General features: G+C 47.3%; 2 protein-coding genes across 2 annotated transcripts in view; both read right to left on the minus strand.

Moving 5' to 3' along the window:
• LOC146356234 (uncharacterized) overlaps positions 1–16,281 on the minus strand; it is a 943,348-nt gene that overhangs the window by 833,373 nt on the left and 93,694 nt on the right. The window lies entirely within an intron of this gene.
• On the minus strand, positions 320–14,341 carry LOC146356253 (vomeronasal type-2 receptor 26-like). Its single transcript, XM_084831801.1, has 2 exons — positions 14,272–14,341; positions 320–5,250 (listed from the first exon to the last, which is right to left on the minus strand). Exons 1-2 carry the CDS (start codon positions 14,296–14,298, stop codon positions 4,402–4,404), a joined length of 876 nt encoding a protein of 291 aa, XP_084687927.1. The 5' UTR covers positions 14,299–14,341; the 3' UTR covers positions 320–4,401.

The following is a 16,281-nucleotide window of genomic DNA, read 5'->3' on the forward strand; positions in this document are numbered from 1 at the left end:
CCCTGCCTCGCCCGGCTGAAATTCAGGCCAGGAGGGAGGCGCCCCATCCCTCGCCGGAGAAATTAGGGTTGCCCTTATTTTCACTGTAGTCTACGTAAATCTTTAAGTAGACTACAGGGACCAAATAAGGAACGCGAATGGCGGTGCCCTATGGGGGCTGCCATTTGCGTACGCGCTTTTTTTTTTTTTTCCAAAGTCACCCGTGATAGGCTACGTAACGATTAACGTAGCCTATCACGGCTGACTTTGCAGATCTAGCCGTGTTACGCTACGTTAATTGTTACGTAGCCTATCACGGTTTGTTTGTTTTTTTTACTTTCCTTGTAATGTCGGCGGCGGCAGCCAGTCGAAAGACCGGCTGCCGCCCCACCCCTGACGAAACCTGCCGAACCGCCGCCGGGACCCGCCACCGGGAGGGACATTCGTCAACGTTAAGTCCCATCCTGGGGGGGGCGGGGGCGGGGGGGCGGAGAATTTTACCGCTGATTTCGGAGGGCCGAATGCGTTGGCACTCAGCCCCCCAATGTTTCGGGGAGAAATTCTCCCCCATCCCTAACTGGATCTGACTTAGGGCACAATCCTATCGAGATAGTCAGCGGTCTCGAACTCAGAGGCTACCAACTACCCTATCCAGGGTGGACGGAGCGCGGAGGAGATCCTATCCTGCGTGCCCCAGCTGCCCTGCATATCTGGCTAGATATGCGTTTTCTCACATCTAGCCGCAGCTTCTGGGAAGGGAGGAGTGGAGAAGGCAGTGGTGTGGAAAGAACTGCACTGGCTATGAGGGGGAGGAGGAAGGGAAGTGCAGTTTCTGGAAACCGAGGTTGGATCACCTCGGTTCCTGGAAACCGAGAAATCCTATAGCCATCTAGACAGTGTCTAGTGGTCATTGGACTGTACTCTTCATGGCCTGGTTTGCCTGTAATGCTAAGCCATGGTGCGGTTTGTTGAAATCTGGATTGTTGTTGCATCCAGTCTCAATCCCATAAACAAAACATGGTTTGATGATCGGCTAAAACACATATAGAAGCCATGGTTTGTTCTTGGCTTATGAAGTCTGGCTTGTTTAAACCATGGCTTGTTGTGATGTCTGAGCCCCAGCCGTGGCTTATCCCTGTCTGGTTTGTGTTGCTCTCTTCCCTGAAACAGAGGCGCCCAGCAAGAGCAGCCTGAAAACGAAACTGCTCTGAAGGCTGGCAAAATAGGCAGGAGGGAATAAAATCAGAAATAAAGAAAAGAAGCTGTAGCCTGTTTGCTTGTCTGCAAGACAATTCATGGCTCAACAACAAACCACAGGCAAAAGCTGTATGAATATTTGTATACTAAGAATGTGTGCTGGCAATTTTCTTAGCTGTAGTGCTGCTGCTAAGTCGCTTCAGTTCCGAAAGGAAATACTGTTTACAGGTGTCTGAAATGTTGATTATCTGGAACATGAGTATGCATACCTCCATCGTTAAATGAATTATAAGTTTACTGTAAAATTATAAAATTACTGTCAATAGTTTTACTGTGAAGGGTTTGAACGATTGATTGCCGGTGTTTTGTCTTTCGAAAAACAATAACTTTACAATGCATGAATATGATACCTTTCTTGAAAACAAAGAAAGAAACAGGTTTCGGAGAATAATAATAATAATAATAATAATAATAATTTTCCCTACCTTGTTAAACCAGGAGGGCCACAAAATGGCTTCCATGTTAATGGTGAACTTCAGGCCAGGGGACGCCTGTCTCTCTATGCGCCCGATTTTCACTCTCCCACGCGAGCTGTTGGGGAACCGCACCCAGTTCACAATGTCAAAGTCGGCTGCCAGCTCTCCATTCTCATCCTTGTACAGGCCGCTCACGGAAGCATTCGAGAACTGGATTGCTCCGAAGAAACGGAAAAACTAGAACGACAGAGAAAACACAGGCAGAATTGTGTCCCTCCATGAGGCAAAGTGCGATGACGGAGCTTGGACACGGCTTATGCACACCAAATTGTCCGGTTCTCCAGTGAAATGGGGCAGGGGTCTTGGTGCCCTCCTGGTGCTTCCAGTTACAAGTTTGATCAGCCCCAGCCAGCATGGCCAGTAGTCAGACACTGGGACCTCCGTGAAAACGTTGCTGTGGGGGGTGCTCCTGTTCCCTGCCCTAGTCCATCAGACCAGTCGTCCTCCACAACACTCAATTCCATCTCCTCTCCCGCCCAGTGTTCTCTGCCCCTGCCCCGCAACAGTCAGTGAGTTCATATTCTCTTGCCACTGAGCATGCTCTGTCCTAACTGGCCTGGTGTGGGGCATTTTTCCCCTTACGGTTTTTCCTCCCCCCTACATATTCTTTTCTTCTACTTCTGCAAGTATTAGGGCTTCCTCACGCCTCTTGAGACCGGACATACTAGACTTTCCAACACTCTTGATACCGTTTTGGCTACATAAGGATTGGCACCCACACCTGAACATCGGAAATAGAGGGAATTATACTTTTACTGTGTGCCAGGGAGGTGCCATTTGGGTTTTCTTCCTCAGACAATAAGTTGGATTAGGCCAGTGCCTGATACAAAGAATCACACAGAATGTACTGGCAATATCACAACATGATCTGTCCTGATATGTAGCTGCTGGCATCCGCGTGCTGACTCCCTGACATGCAGCGTCTTTCGCCTTGGGCAAAGGGGGGGTGCTGGGCTGAAGGAGGGGTGCGCCACAGCACATCATCTCTGCAGCAGAGCCAAGTCAAGATGAAGGAAGGGACCGAAAGAGCCAGAGAGAGAACTCCCCTGCCTGAGGAAACCCCATATCAGTGGGCCCATCTTCTGTGGGGAGGGAGCCTACAGAGTGGGATCCCAAAGCAGGAGTCAGCAAAATGTAGATCTGGATCTACCGATATATCTCTGGAGGATTTGCGGAGCGTTTCTACACGAGGCATTTATTATGCGCTCGTGACTGGCCACTCGCAGAAGTTTGCAGTTCCCTTACATGATATCATCAACCTCCAGGGCAATCCGGCACTATTTCCCAGTTATTCCGCACTGAAAAGTTCCAGAGATAATGAACCATTTACATTTATCCTGGGCCTTCCCCAGTGTGTCGAGTTGGCGTTGCGCTGTTAAACCGCCACAAGATGGCTATGGCGCATTGAAAACTGAAGATGGAAGACTTCCCCTCTCGGCAATCACATGGTCGCCATCGGTCGCCGTTCGGGAGCCCGTGGTGAACACAGGAAGACTCCGCAACGAGGAAGGCCTGGCAAGACTGCGGGGCTTTTCCTTCATGTAGAGATGCCCACAGTACATCAGCCAGGATTTCCGACTCCCAGCGTTGAACAGCGGCAACAAGATGCCCCTCTACCCACCCACCCCCTCCCGCGGTAACCACAATTATCCTGCTGAAGTGAAGGAAGTGTGGAGCCGCGGTGGGGGTTCGGATCCTGCCAACTGCGCCAAAACTGTGGGGGAAACTGTGGGGAACAAAAGGGAAGGAGAACAACCCCTGCCAAAAGGATGAGGCTGGGGGTCACGTGTCTGAAATCACACTTCATTCAAAGCGTGTGTACACGGGTAATTCGCCAAGGAGCTACCATTTGGGAACAGGTTACATGGGTTTTAAAGGAAAACAGAGTACATAGCAAAAATATGGAGAGAAAGACTTTAGCCAATTAAACACTTACATAGATTATCTATGAGCTTCCGCTGTGCATTAAAAACGTGGTTGTTAAGGCAGGCATTTGGGGTGGGTTAGGGTATTTTAGAAAATGTTTTTATTGTAGAATTTTATTGTTTTAAACTGTTTTATTATATGTTGTGCATCACCCAGAGTGGCTGAGTGACCAGCCAGATGGGCGATTAAGAAATTTAATACGTACATAAATAAAAATAAATAAATCTATATCCAATCACATTATGGTTGGGGGTGCTTACGTACGCATCAGTGCTCCCTGTGAATACGCCCTTCAGCACCGCTGGGGCACGCTCATCTCCAAATTCCTCCTGCAAGGCAGCACCTTATCTCAGTAGGGAATGGGTCTGTCCGGCCATTGTCCGCATGAGATAGGAGTCAGAGTCTTCCGTATCTGTGCTCAAGATTGTATATTCCGCCCTCTTCCCTGGTTCTTTGTGTCTTGTTTTTCCCAGCTCCTCTCTTACAATATTCTCTGTATTTTTCCATCTTGGAGACTTTGGTTCAGGCCCGATACTTCGGTTCAGGCCTGACACAAGGCCTTTTCTCCCACAATGTCTTCTGAACCTGGCCCTGGTGGATGGCTTTAACACTTCGTCCCTTCTGATCAGAGCCCTCCTCACCCCCACACACATACCCACCGAGGGTATTCACAGTTAAAGGAAAGCCCCCATGGGCGCCAAGAGGGTAGCAGTGGCAGCCCCCCCCCCCCCAATTCCCATGACATCTCGTTTGCCCCGACTGTTTAAATGGAGGCTGTCTGGGAGGGGAAAGGAAATACCTGCCATGGCTGTAGCCTTTGAAGTTCTGTTCTGCCGCCACGCAGCATCGTTGTCCCCTTGGAGCTGAGTGAATGCGCAGCGTCTAAGGCGTGCGCCACGGCCTGGACAGTGTCGTAAGTGCTGTAGCTGTCCTGGGACAGGATCCTCTCAAGCTCCTTCTGGGGCAGCGTCTCCACTTTCTCTCCCTCTCTGCATCTCGTCCAGCCTCTCACGGACAACACATGCTTCGAATAGGAACAGTGAAATCCTTTCGCGTAAAACAAATAATTAAGATGATTAGAAAATGGTTTCAGGTAGTCATATTTTGTCCGTCTGTTGGTCTTTGCTAAGGAGAAAGAACCAAGGATGTATTTCAAGATGTGTTTAAAATTCAGGATCAAGTTGCTGTCTTTCACGGCTGTGGTGATGCAGATTTTCCTCACAATAGGTTCTAGGTTCTTTTCAATGAACTGTTGTATCTCAAAAAATGAACAAAACTCAAAACTAGAATCTGCATAGCAAACAAATACATTGACCTGCCTCCACAGGTCAGGTGGCTCACTTTGGAATAACCTTTCATATGAAGTGTCTTTAGATGTTCTTTTTGAGAAGGCAACACAGACACCGTTCCTGGTGAGTAAAGATGTCAAGCTGTTTGCGAACCTCTCTCCGTTTTCACTGTCCGGAGCAAAGAGACCGATCCAGGTCCATCCGAAATGCAGCAGCAGTCGGACAATGCCCAGGTACTGGGTTTCTTCCTTGGGGACCATCCGGTAGACAAAAGGGAACTGAGTTTTGTCGCTGAGAACAGGAGAAACCAGGCCATAACTAATCTAGTGAGGAAAAGAAGAGATGGGTGTTTTGTTTGTCTTTGGGATTCTGTTGATCTGCAATTATTAATTTGTATGTATTTATTATCTTTTAACTTATTTTGTTTTATTGTATAATACTGCCCGGAGAACTTCTGTTATAGTGCAGGTGATGAATACCATAAATCAGTATACTGACCTAGTAAAATTCCTGTGTCTATCGTGTGTGAATTGGTGAACGGGGAGAGGGGGGAGGGAACACCAATACACCCACAAGGACCCTTTGCCCTGTAGTCATTAATTCTGTGCTCTGCTGAAATTGGTAGTGTGAATCTGGTAGACAACGTGTTCAAAGATTTTGCTAACGAAAGACAGAAGAGGCGATTTCAAACTGAAGATGGCCACCCAGAGAGCGTAACGCTATAGGGTGGGATACAAACGTTTTAAATAAATAAATACATCTGAAATGGCTGAATGATCTGAACGAGGGTTTTGGTGGCACCTATCAGAAGAGCCGCTAAAAGACTCCAGACACGTATTTAAGGAGACACCAGACTTGCATTCCAGACCCCCAATGCAAACCACTCATGCATCCCATTGGAAGATGGTTATCTCCTCAGTCCTTGGGGCACCCACCTTCGGCCAGAACCAGTGTGTAACCACGGGTAGCGAGGGCTGTTTCACTCGCTGCTTTGCTTCTGATCTTCTCCGGACCACTGTAGCCAAGGATTTGGGTAAGTATGGACCTCCTTAGATTCTTAGACTTTGTTGTTGTTGTTGTTCAGTCGTTCAGTCGTGTCCGACTCTTCGTGACCCCATGGACCATAGCACGCCAGGCCTTCCTGTCCTGCGCTCTCTCCCGGAGCGTGCTCAAGTTCATATTCATTGCATCCGTGATGCTATCTAGCCATATCATCCTCTGCCGTCCCCTTCTCCTTTTGCCTTCAGTCTTTCCCAGCATCAAGGTCTTTTCCAGGGAGTTTTCTCTTTGCATTAGGTGGCCAAAATATTGGAGCTTCAGCTTCATTATCTGTCCTTCCAATGAGCACTCAGGGTTGATTTCCTTTAGGATGGACTGATTTGACCTCCTTGCAGTCCAGGGCACTCGTAAGAGTCTTCTCCAGCACCACAGTTTGAAAGCATCAATTCTTCGGCGCTCAGCCTTCCTTATAGTCCAGCTCTCACAGCCATACATTACTACTGGGAAAACCATAGCTTTGATTAGACGGACCTTTGTCGGCAAGGTGATGTCTCTGCTTCTTACTATGCTGTCTAGGTTGGCCATAGCTTTCCTCCCAAGGAGCAAGCGTCTTTTAATTTCATGGCTACAGTCACCGTCTGCGGTGATCTTGGAGCCCAAGAAAGTAAAATCTGTCACTGCTTCCATTTCTTCCCCTTCTATATGCCAGGAGGTGATAGGGCCAGATGACATGATCTTCGTTTTTTTAATGTTGAGTTTCAAACCAGCTTTTGCACTCTCCTCTTTCACCCTCAACAAGAGGCTCTTGAGATCCTCTTCACTTTCTGCCATTAGGGTGGTATCGTCTGCATATCGGAGGTTGTTGTTCTCCCGGCAATCTTAATTCCGACCTGTGATTCATCCAACCCGGCATTTCTCATGATGTACTCTGCATATAAGTTAAATAAGCAGGGTGACAATATGCAGCCTTGTCGTATTCCTTTCCCAATTTTGAACCAATCGGTTGTTCCATCTCTGGTTGTTACTGTTGCTTCTTGATCCTCGTACAGGTTTCTCAGGAGACAGGTAAGGTGGTCTGGTACTCCCATCTCTTTCAGAATTTGCCACAGTTTGTTGTGATCCACACAATCAAAGGCTTTAGCGTAGTCAATGAAGCAGAAATAGACGTTTTTCTGGAATTCTCTTGCTTTCTCCATGATGCAGCGAATGTTGGCGATTTGATCTCTAGTTCCTCTGCCTCTTCTATACCCAGCTTGTACTTCTGGTAGTTCTCGGTTCGCATACTGCTGAAGCCTAGCTTGTAGGATTTTGAGCATCACCTTGCTGGCATGTGAAATGAGCGCAATTGTGCGGTAGTTTGAACACTCTTTGGCGTTGCCCTTCTTTGGAATTGGAATGTAAACTGACCTTTTCCAGTCTTGTGGCCACAGTTGAGTGTTCCAGATTTGTTGGCATATTGAATGCAGCACTTTAACAGCATCATCTTTTAGGATTTTAAATAGCTCAGCTGGAATACTGTCATCTCCGCTAGCTTTGTTGTTACTAATGCTTCCTAAGGCCCACTTGACTTCACTCTCGAGGATGTCCGGCTCAAGTTCAGTGACCGCACTATCATGGCTATCAGGGACATTCAGATCTTTCCTGTATAGTTCTTCTGTGTATTCTTGCCACCTCTTCTTAATCTCATCTGCTTCTGTTAGGTCCCTGTCTTCTTTGTCCTTTATCATGCCCATCTTTGCACAAAACGTTCCCTTGAGATCTCCAATTTTCTTGAAGAGATCTCTAGTCTTTCCCATTCTGTTGTTTTCCTCAATTTCTTTGCATTGTTCATTTAAGAAGGCCTTCTTGTCTCTCCTTGCTATTCTCTGGAACTCTGCATTCAGTTGGGTATATCTTCCCCTTTCTCCCTTGCTTTTCGCTTCCCTTCTTTCGTCAGCTACTTGTAAAGCCTCATCAGACAGCCACTTGGCTTTCTTGCATTTCTTTTTCTTTGGGACGGATTTCGTTGCTGCCTCCTGAACAATGTTACGGACCTCCGTCCATAGTTCCTCAGGCACTCTGTCTATCAGGTCTAATCCCTGAAATCTATTCCTCACCTCCACTGTATATTTATCAGGGATATGATTTAGGTCATACCTGAATGGTTTAGTGGTTTTCCCGACGTTCTTCAATTTAAGCCGAAATTTTGCAAGAAGCAGCTCATGATCTGAGCCACAGTCAGCTCCAGGTCTTGTTTTGACTGACTGTATGGAGCTTCTCCATCTTTGGCTGCAAAGGACATAATCAATCTGATTTCGATACTGACCATCTGGTGAGGTCCATGTGTAGAGTCGCCTCTTGTGCTGTTGGAAAAGAGTGTTTGCTATGATCAGCATGTTCTCTTGGCAAAACTCTATTACTTTTGTCCTGCTTCATTTTGTACACCAAGGCCATGCCTGCCTGTTATCCCGGTGATTTCTTGACTTCCTACTTTAGCATTCCAATCCCCTATGATGAAGAGGACATCTTTTTTTGGTGTTAGTTCTAGAAGGTGTTGTAGGTCTTCATAGAACCGATCAACCTCAGCTTCTTCGGCCTCAGTGGTTGGGGCATAGACTTGAATTACTGTGATGTTGAATGGTTTGCCTTGAATTCGTACTGAGATCATTCTATCATTTTTAAGATTGTACCCCAGTACTGCTTTTCCCACCCTTTTGTTGACTATGAGTGCTACTCCATTTCTTCTAAGGGATTCTTGCCCACAATAGTAGATATGATGGTCACCTGAATTAAATTCGCCGATGCCTGACCATTTTAGTTCGCTGATTCCCAAGATGTCGATGTTTAATCTTGCCATCTCATGTTTGACCACCTCCAGCTTACCTTGATTCATTGATCTTACATTCCAGGTTCCTAAACAATATTGTTCTTTACAGCATCGGATTTTCTTTTCACCGCCAGACACATCCACAGCTGAGTGTCCTTTCGGGTTTGGCCCAGCCGCTTCACTCTTTCTGGCGCTACTTGGAAATACCCTCTGCTCTTCCCCAGTAGCATATTGGACACCTTCCGACCTGAGGGGCTCATCTTCCGGCGTCATATCTTTTAGCCTTGTGATACGTTCCATGGGGTTTTCTTGGCAAGAATACTGGAGTGGGTTGCCATTTCCTTCTCCAGTGGACCACATTTTGTCAGAACTCTCTGCCATGACCTGTCCGTCTTGGGTGGCCCTGCACGGCATAGCTTATGGCTTCACTGAGTTACGCAAGCCCCTTCGCCACAACAAGGCAGTGATCCATGAAGGGGTCTTAGACTTTAGAGCTTGCAAATGGTTTTAACCTTTCATCTTCTGAAGATGGGACTTCAAATATTTTCTGAGCTGGGGACTTAAGCATCATTTCTGAAAATGAAACTCTGAATTATTTGCAAGCCCTTCGTTTTCCCTTTCTCTCTGGCTTCTAAGTTTAGTTCTTCACGTGCCTAGAGAAACATAATGATGATGCTTTCGCTTAGCTTTTATATTCCAGAGATGTGCAGGAGGAAGTAAAAGGGAGAGTTCACCATTGTTAGCATGTTTTAGTTTGGATTCAGACCACAGAGTCATATGCAGGAGGATAAGATGGAGGTGTCAAAATCATGTGAGAAGCTCAATGTTTCATCTTCTTGCCACATTTGTAGGGCCTGCTTTGTCCACTGCAATTCTTTTGGTTAATCTCACACTTACGTTGTATTCTCTTTCCCTGCCAATAACCTTAGAGAAAGTTTCTAACGCTCATATAACTGTTACAACTCATATAACTCATATAACCATCCCACCAGCTGTCTTGTCTCCACATTTATTTATTTATTTATTTATTCATTCATTCATTCATTCATTCATTCATTAGATTTGTATCCCAGCTTTCTGCCAAAAAATGGCATGCATTGCCATGTAGATTGTCAGGATCTGGAGCAATGATGTAAACCCAAATCCCTGGAGTTCAGAGAGGAATTTTTCCAACTAGAAGGACCCCTCAGACGTGCTGCTCAGAAGAGCTAATTCCCACTTCTCTCTATTTCCCCTTCTTGCTCAACATAACTTCCCTGACTTCACATTCATTCATTCATTCATTCTATTTCTACATCATCCCATAGCCAAAGCTCTCTCTGGGGGGTTCAGAAAAATTAAAAACCATTTACAGCTGCATTTAGGATAATCTACCAGCTTTACAGTTGCAAAGGATGCCCACTATGCCATTTGCATCCGGAGACCTAGCACAGCGATATGGCATGGCAATGGCTGCCGGCTGTATCGCCAGTGATGCGGAGCAGGCAGCCAGCTCCGCAGGATTGACGCAGAGAGGGATCTGACCCGGAAGGATTCTGGGGGGAGGTGGAGGTGAGTGCTCCATTCCGCCACGGGCCCCAATGGGTCCATGGTGGAATTCTCCCCCATCCCTACTCCAAACACATCGGGCTTCGAGGATTCCCTTTGCTCTTGTAAGCCTCTCCATCCACAAACCCCTGCTTTCGCTCTACCCCCCCACCTTACAAAATGCTCTCACACTTCCATATGCAATTTGTTTCTCCCCCATTCGTATCATCACAGGCCAAAACACCTTTCCTCCATCCTCCCTTACCCCTTTTCTTCCCCCTTTCCAGTAATCAGCAGCACACAGAGAGACAGGCTAGAAAGGTACTTGTGACCATGAAGTTTAGGCTGGGATTTGCCTCCTCACTCACAGGTTAGTTTCCATTTAAATGCTAGCCACTGTTCTTTACAGCTTGTAGTAAAACCCTTCTCTTTAAAGTGCCAAACCTCCCTCACCACCTTTTGAATACAAATACACTTATACACCCCCTTCATGGATCATTGCCTTGTTGTGGCAAAGGGGCTTGCGTAACTCAGTGAAGCCATAAGCTATGCCGTGCAGGGCCACCCAAGACGGACATGTCATGGCGGAGAGTTCTGACAAAATGTGGTCCACTGGAGAAGGAGATGGCAACCCACTCCAGTATTCTTGCCAAGAAAACCCCATGGAACGTATCACAAGGCTAAAAGAGATGACGCCGGAAGATGAGCCCCTCAGGTCGGAAGGTGTCCAATATACTACTGGGGAAGAGCAGAGGGTATTTCCAAGTAGCTCCAGAAAGAGTGAAGTGGCTGGGCCAAAGCCGAAAGGACGCTCAGCTGTGGATGTGTCTGATGGTGAAAAGAAAATCCGATGCTGTAAAGAACAATCTTGTTTAGGAACCTGGAATGTCAGATCAGTGAATCAAGGTAAGCTGGAGGTGGTCAAACATGAGATGGCAAGATTGAACATTGACATCTTGGGAGTCAGCGAACTAAAATGGACAGGCATGGGCAAATTTAATTCAGGTGACTATCATATCTACTACTGTGGGCAAGAATCCCTTAGAAGAAATGGAGTAGCGCTCATAGTCAACAAAAGGATGGGAAAAGCAGTACTGGGGTACAATCTTAAAAATGATAGAATTATCTCAGTACGAATCCAAGGCAAACCATTCAACATCACAGTAATTCAAGTCTATGCCCCAACCACTGAGGCCGAAGAAGCTGAGGTTGATCGGTTCTATGAAGACCTACAACACCTTCTAGAACTAACACCAAAAAAAGATGTCCTCTTCATCATAGGGGATTGGAATGCTAAAGTAGGAAGTCAAGAACAAGAAGAAATCAAGGAAAACAATAGAATGGGAAAGACTAGAGATCTCTTCAAGAAAATCAGAGATCTCAAGGGAACGTTTTGTGCAAAGATGGGCATGATAAAGGACAAAGAAGACAGGGACCTAACAGAAGCAGATGAGATGAAGAAGAGGTGGAAAGAATACACAGAAGAACTATACAGGAAAGATCTGAATGTCCCTGATAGCCATGATAGTGTGGTCACTGAACTGGAGCTGGACATCCTAGAGAGTGAAGTCAAGTGGGCCTTAGGAAGCATTACTAACAACAAAGCTAGCGGAGATGACAGTATTCCAGCTGAGCTATTTAAAATCCTAAAAGGTGATGCTGTTAAAGTGCTGCACTCAATATGCCAACAAATGTGGAACACTCAACAGTGGCCGCAAGACTGGAAAAGGTCAATTTATGTTCCACTTCCAAAGAAGGGCAATGCCAAAGAGTGTTCAAACTACCGCACAATTGCGCTCATTTCACATTCCAGCAAGGTGATGCTCAAAATCCTACAAGCTAGGCTTCAGCAGTATGTGAACCAAGAACTACCGGAAGTACAAGCTGGGTTTCGAAGAGGCAGAGGAACTAGAGATCAAATCGCCCACTTTCGCTGGATCATGGAGAAAGCAAGAGAATTCCAGAAAAATGTCTATTTCTGCTTCATTGACTACGCTAAAGCCTTTGATTGTGTGGATCACAACAAACTGTGGCAAATTCTTAAAGAGATGGGAGTACCAGACCACCTTACCTGTCTCCTGAGAAACCTGTACGAGGGTCAAGAAGCAACAGTAAGAACCAGACATGGAACAACCGATTGGTTCAAAACTGGGAAAGGAGTACGACAAGGCTGCATATTGTCACCCTGCTTATTTAACTTATATGCAGAGGACCTCATGAGAAAAACCGGGTTGGATGAATCACAGGTCAGAATTAAGATTGCCATGAGAATCACCAACAACCTCAGATACGCAGACGATACCACCCTAATGGCAGAAAGCGAAGAGGAGCTAAAGAGCCTCTTGTTGAGGATGAAAGTGGAGAGTGCAGAAGCTGGTTTGAAACTCAACATTAAAAAAACGAAGATCATGGCATCTGGCCCCATCACTTCCTGGCATATAGAAGGGGAAGAAATGGAAGCAGTGACAGATTTTATTTTCTTGGCCACCAAGATCACCGCAGACGGTGATTGTAGCCATGAAATTAAAAGACGCTTGCTCCTTGGCAGGAAAGCTATGGCAAACCTAGACAGCATAGTAAGAAGCAGACACATCACCTTGCCGACAAATGTCCGTATAATCAAAGCTATGATTTTCCCAGTAGCAACGTATGGCTGTGAGAGCTGGACTATAAGGAAGGCTGAGCGCCGAAGAATTGATGCTTTCGAACTGTGGTGCTGGAGAAGACTCTTACGAGTGCCCTGGACTGCAAGGAGGTCAAATCAGTCCATCCTAAAGGAAATCAACCCTGAGTGCTCATTGGAAGGACAGATACTGAAGCTGAAGCTCAAATATGTTGGCCACCTAATACGAAGAGAAAACTCCCTGGAAAAGACCCTGATGCTGGGAAAGATTGAAGGCAAAAAGAGAAGGGGACGGCAGAGGATGAGATGGCTGGATAGCATCACCGATGCAATGAATATGAACTTGAGCACACTCCAGAAGAGAGCGGAGGATAGGAAGGCCTGGCGTGCTATGGCCCATGGGGTCACGAAGAGTCGGACACAACTTAACGGCTGAACAACAACAATAACACACTCACACACACAGAGAGAAAATTTTCGGTGTGTCCCATTCCACCTAGCTTTCCTACTGATTATTTTAGTGTGTGTTCTCTTTTACCCTGCTCAGTTTGAACGTCTTTTCACGTTCAGGCATGTTCATAGATTAAAGCATTACCAAGCACTATAAGCACAACAAACGCCCAAAAAGGTCGAGCCCCCAAACAAACACTATAAGCGTTATACATATTTCCTTTCAAGCTTGGTATAAGTTGAACTGGGGGAACAGTGAAGGGGTTCCTTGCCCAGGGTTCTATTTATGTCCACCTCCATCTGATAGACAGGAGCATTTGGACGACCCCGAGGCTCTGGCATTCTTCTTTGGGACCCTCTGGTAGACAGGAAGGAGCTGAGTTTTACAGATAAGGACAAACCCATAAATCATCTAGTGAGGAAAGCAGATCTCAACTAGTGTAGTGAGCAAAGGGATCCGTACGCTGCCCCCGCACATACGGTCCCCTTCTTCCTGCTCTTGACCTTGCAATATTGAGTGAAAGGGTCTGAAGGGAGCTTCTACTGGTATTCCCTGGAATGTGAATGGCGTGCCCGCCCTCCCCCCGTGCTGAAATGGGACTCCTGATCGTGCCGGACATTGTACGCAAATGGGAGTGAAGACTCCCATCAGACCTTGCTTCTCGAAGCAACAAGGAATAGAACAGGCAGAGTGGGGAGGGGGTGTTGCACATGGGGGCAGCGGGCAGGGCTCTGGGCCCCCCACAAAGGCTGGGACTCCCTATTCAGGCAGAACACCTGAACCGAGCTGAAGTTCTGGTGGAATGTTGCAAGCTGCCTTTCCGAAGGTACTTTCCTTCCATCCCAATAACCTTCTTTTATCCTCAATAATGCTAAAATTGTGTAATGCTTCATTTCCTCCCCCTCCCATCTCTGGTTCTTTTGCACTCCAGTTCCTACCTGGGGGATTTTGTAGATGCCCGACATGGCTGAAATGTGGCTGGAGATTTCGGAGTCGGCCCCTTCAAAAACAACCAAGAGGTTGTTCCGCCTCCCACAGCTGTAGTTTGGAATATTGCTTTCTCCACCAGCAAGCAGATCTATCATGGCGTCGGATGTGACTCTCCCATCGAAATAATTCTCGTAGAGGTTGTAGCCCAGGGTGACGTTAGGCAAGAGCCCCGGATTCTGGTTAATCGCATGAATGGCCAACAGGAAGGAAAGGATGTGCCAGTATCTCAGAGATGACCCCCTGCCAAAGAAAGAAGAAAAAAGCCCTGTTGTCTCACATGTCCTCCTACATTCAGTTGCAATGAAAGGTCACCTGGGGGGTGTTTCCACACTATCAGCTTCACTATGTTTGCAACTTTGCTGCGATGTTTCCCCAATCCCATCTTCTCCTTTTCCTGTTTCCACAAGCCGTAAAGACCTGGGTTATCATTACTGCAGCCTGGGGCTCTGTGCTGTTTCCGCTGAGCTCTAATCGAATAATTGTCTTCATGGCTGGGTGGAGTCTGAGGGGAATGTGAGCTGGATCCGATTGCCTCATCAGTGTTCCCGCATCCCCCTCTTGCCGGTTCCCCCCTCCCTCACCCCCTTCTGCTCCACTCCAGTTTCCCGCTCTGGCCAGTCCCCTCCATGCCTTCCGAGCCCTTTTGTTTCCCCATTAAGCAAAGTCCTGTTTGCAACATCCCCATCCCTAGTGCCCTCCTCCCACAGGTGACCGCTTCACCAGGACACTTCTTCATTAGACCCACCTTGTTCCCCCCCACACACGGTGGTGTTCTCGCTCTTCCCCCTTATTCTGGCTTCCCAATGATCCTGCAAGGTGGGCTAGAAGAAGAGGTAGTGGCTGGCTGACTTCCCAATTGAAGGCACTCCCAATCGAACGGTTTTCAGATACCATTCAAATCCTAAGTGTCAAGCCTTTCTCCTGCATGGCTGAGAAGGGAGCCTTCCCCATCACCTGGGAGGGGAAAAGCCCATCAAACCAGTGAGCAAAAGGGAGAAGAAGCAGTCAGTGAAGTCAATGGGAGGGGGAGGTTCCAAGGACATGCACTGAAGGGGATGGGAGACCTTAAGACTTCTACTCCAAGTAAACTTACAGTGCACTCCTATGCATGCCTGCTCAGAAGCAAGCCACACAGATTTCAAAGGAAAGCCTTACAGCCAATGTGTTTACTCAGAAGTATCACCTCAGCACACGCCCACAGAAAGCTGGACAAAGCGCTAAGGGGAAATGCACAGGGAGGGAAGGGCGAGGAGAGCCAGCGGGTGACATGCTAGTTGTGCGTCTCTACATCTCTGCCTCCCTCGCCCCGTCTGCTTAGGGATGGCGGAGAATTTCTCCACAAATCTCTGGGAGGCCGAATGCCAATGCATTTGGCCCCCGAAAATTGGTGGTGAAATTCTCCGCCCTCCCCCCGCCCCCCCCCCCCCCGGGATGGGACTTGCCTCTGCTGAATGTCCCTGTCGGTGTCGGGTCCCGGTGGCGTTTCGGCGGGCGTTTCGGTGGCAGCGGTGGCCAGTCTTCTGACTGGCTGCCGCTGTCACCATTTCCCCGTAAAGTATAAAAAAACACACACACACGTGATAGGCTACGTAACGATTTACGTAGACTATCATGGCTAGATTTTCAAAGTCAGCCATGACAGGCTACGTAAATCATTACGTAGCCTATCACGGGTGACTTCGAAAAAAAAAGAAAAAGCGTGTATGCAAATGGCGGCGCCCATGGGCGCCGCCATTTGCGTTCCTTATTAGGGCACGGGTAGTCTACGTCGTAGTCTACGTAAATATTTACGTAGACTACCCGTGCCCTAATAAGGAATGCAAATGGCAGCGCCCATGGGCGCCGCCATTTGCGTACGCGCTTTTTTTTTTCAAAGCCACCCGTGATAGGCTACGTAACGATTTACGTAGCCTATCACGGCTGACTTTGAAAATCTAGCCGTGATAGGCTACCTAAAT

Source organism: Heloderma suspectum, chromosome 2 (genome assembly GCF_057233095.1).
Source record: "Heloderma suspectum isolate Gila_16-S chromosome 2, 16-S_ref, whole genome shotgun sequence".
In the NCBI taxonomy this organism is placed as follows: Eukaryota; Metazoa; Chordata; class Lepidosauria; order Squamata; family Helodermatidae; genus Heloderma; species Heloderma suspectum.

Bases quoted from the DNA above. Each gene is read 5' to 3' on its own strand.
- LOC146356253 (XM_084831801.1), bottom strand. From the start codon at position 14,298: ATGTCGGGCATCTACAAAATCCCCCAG. The intron at 5,251-14,271 runs GTAGGAACTGGA...TTTCCTCACTAG, and splicing joins GCATCTACAAAATCCCCCAG to ATTAGTTATGGCCTGGTTTC.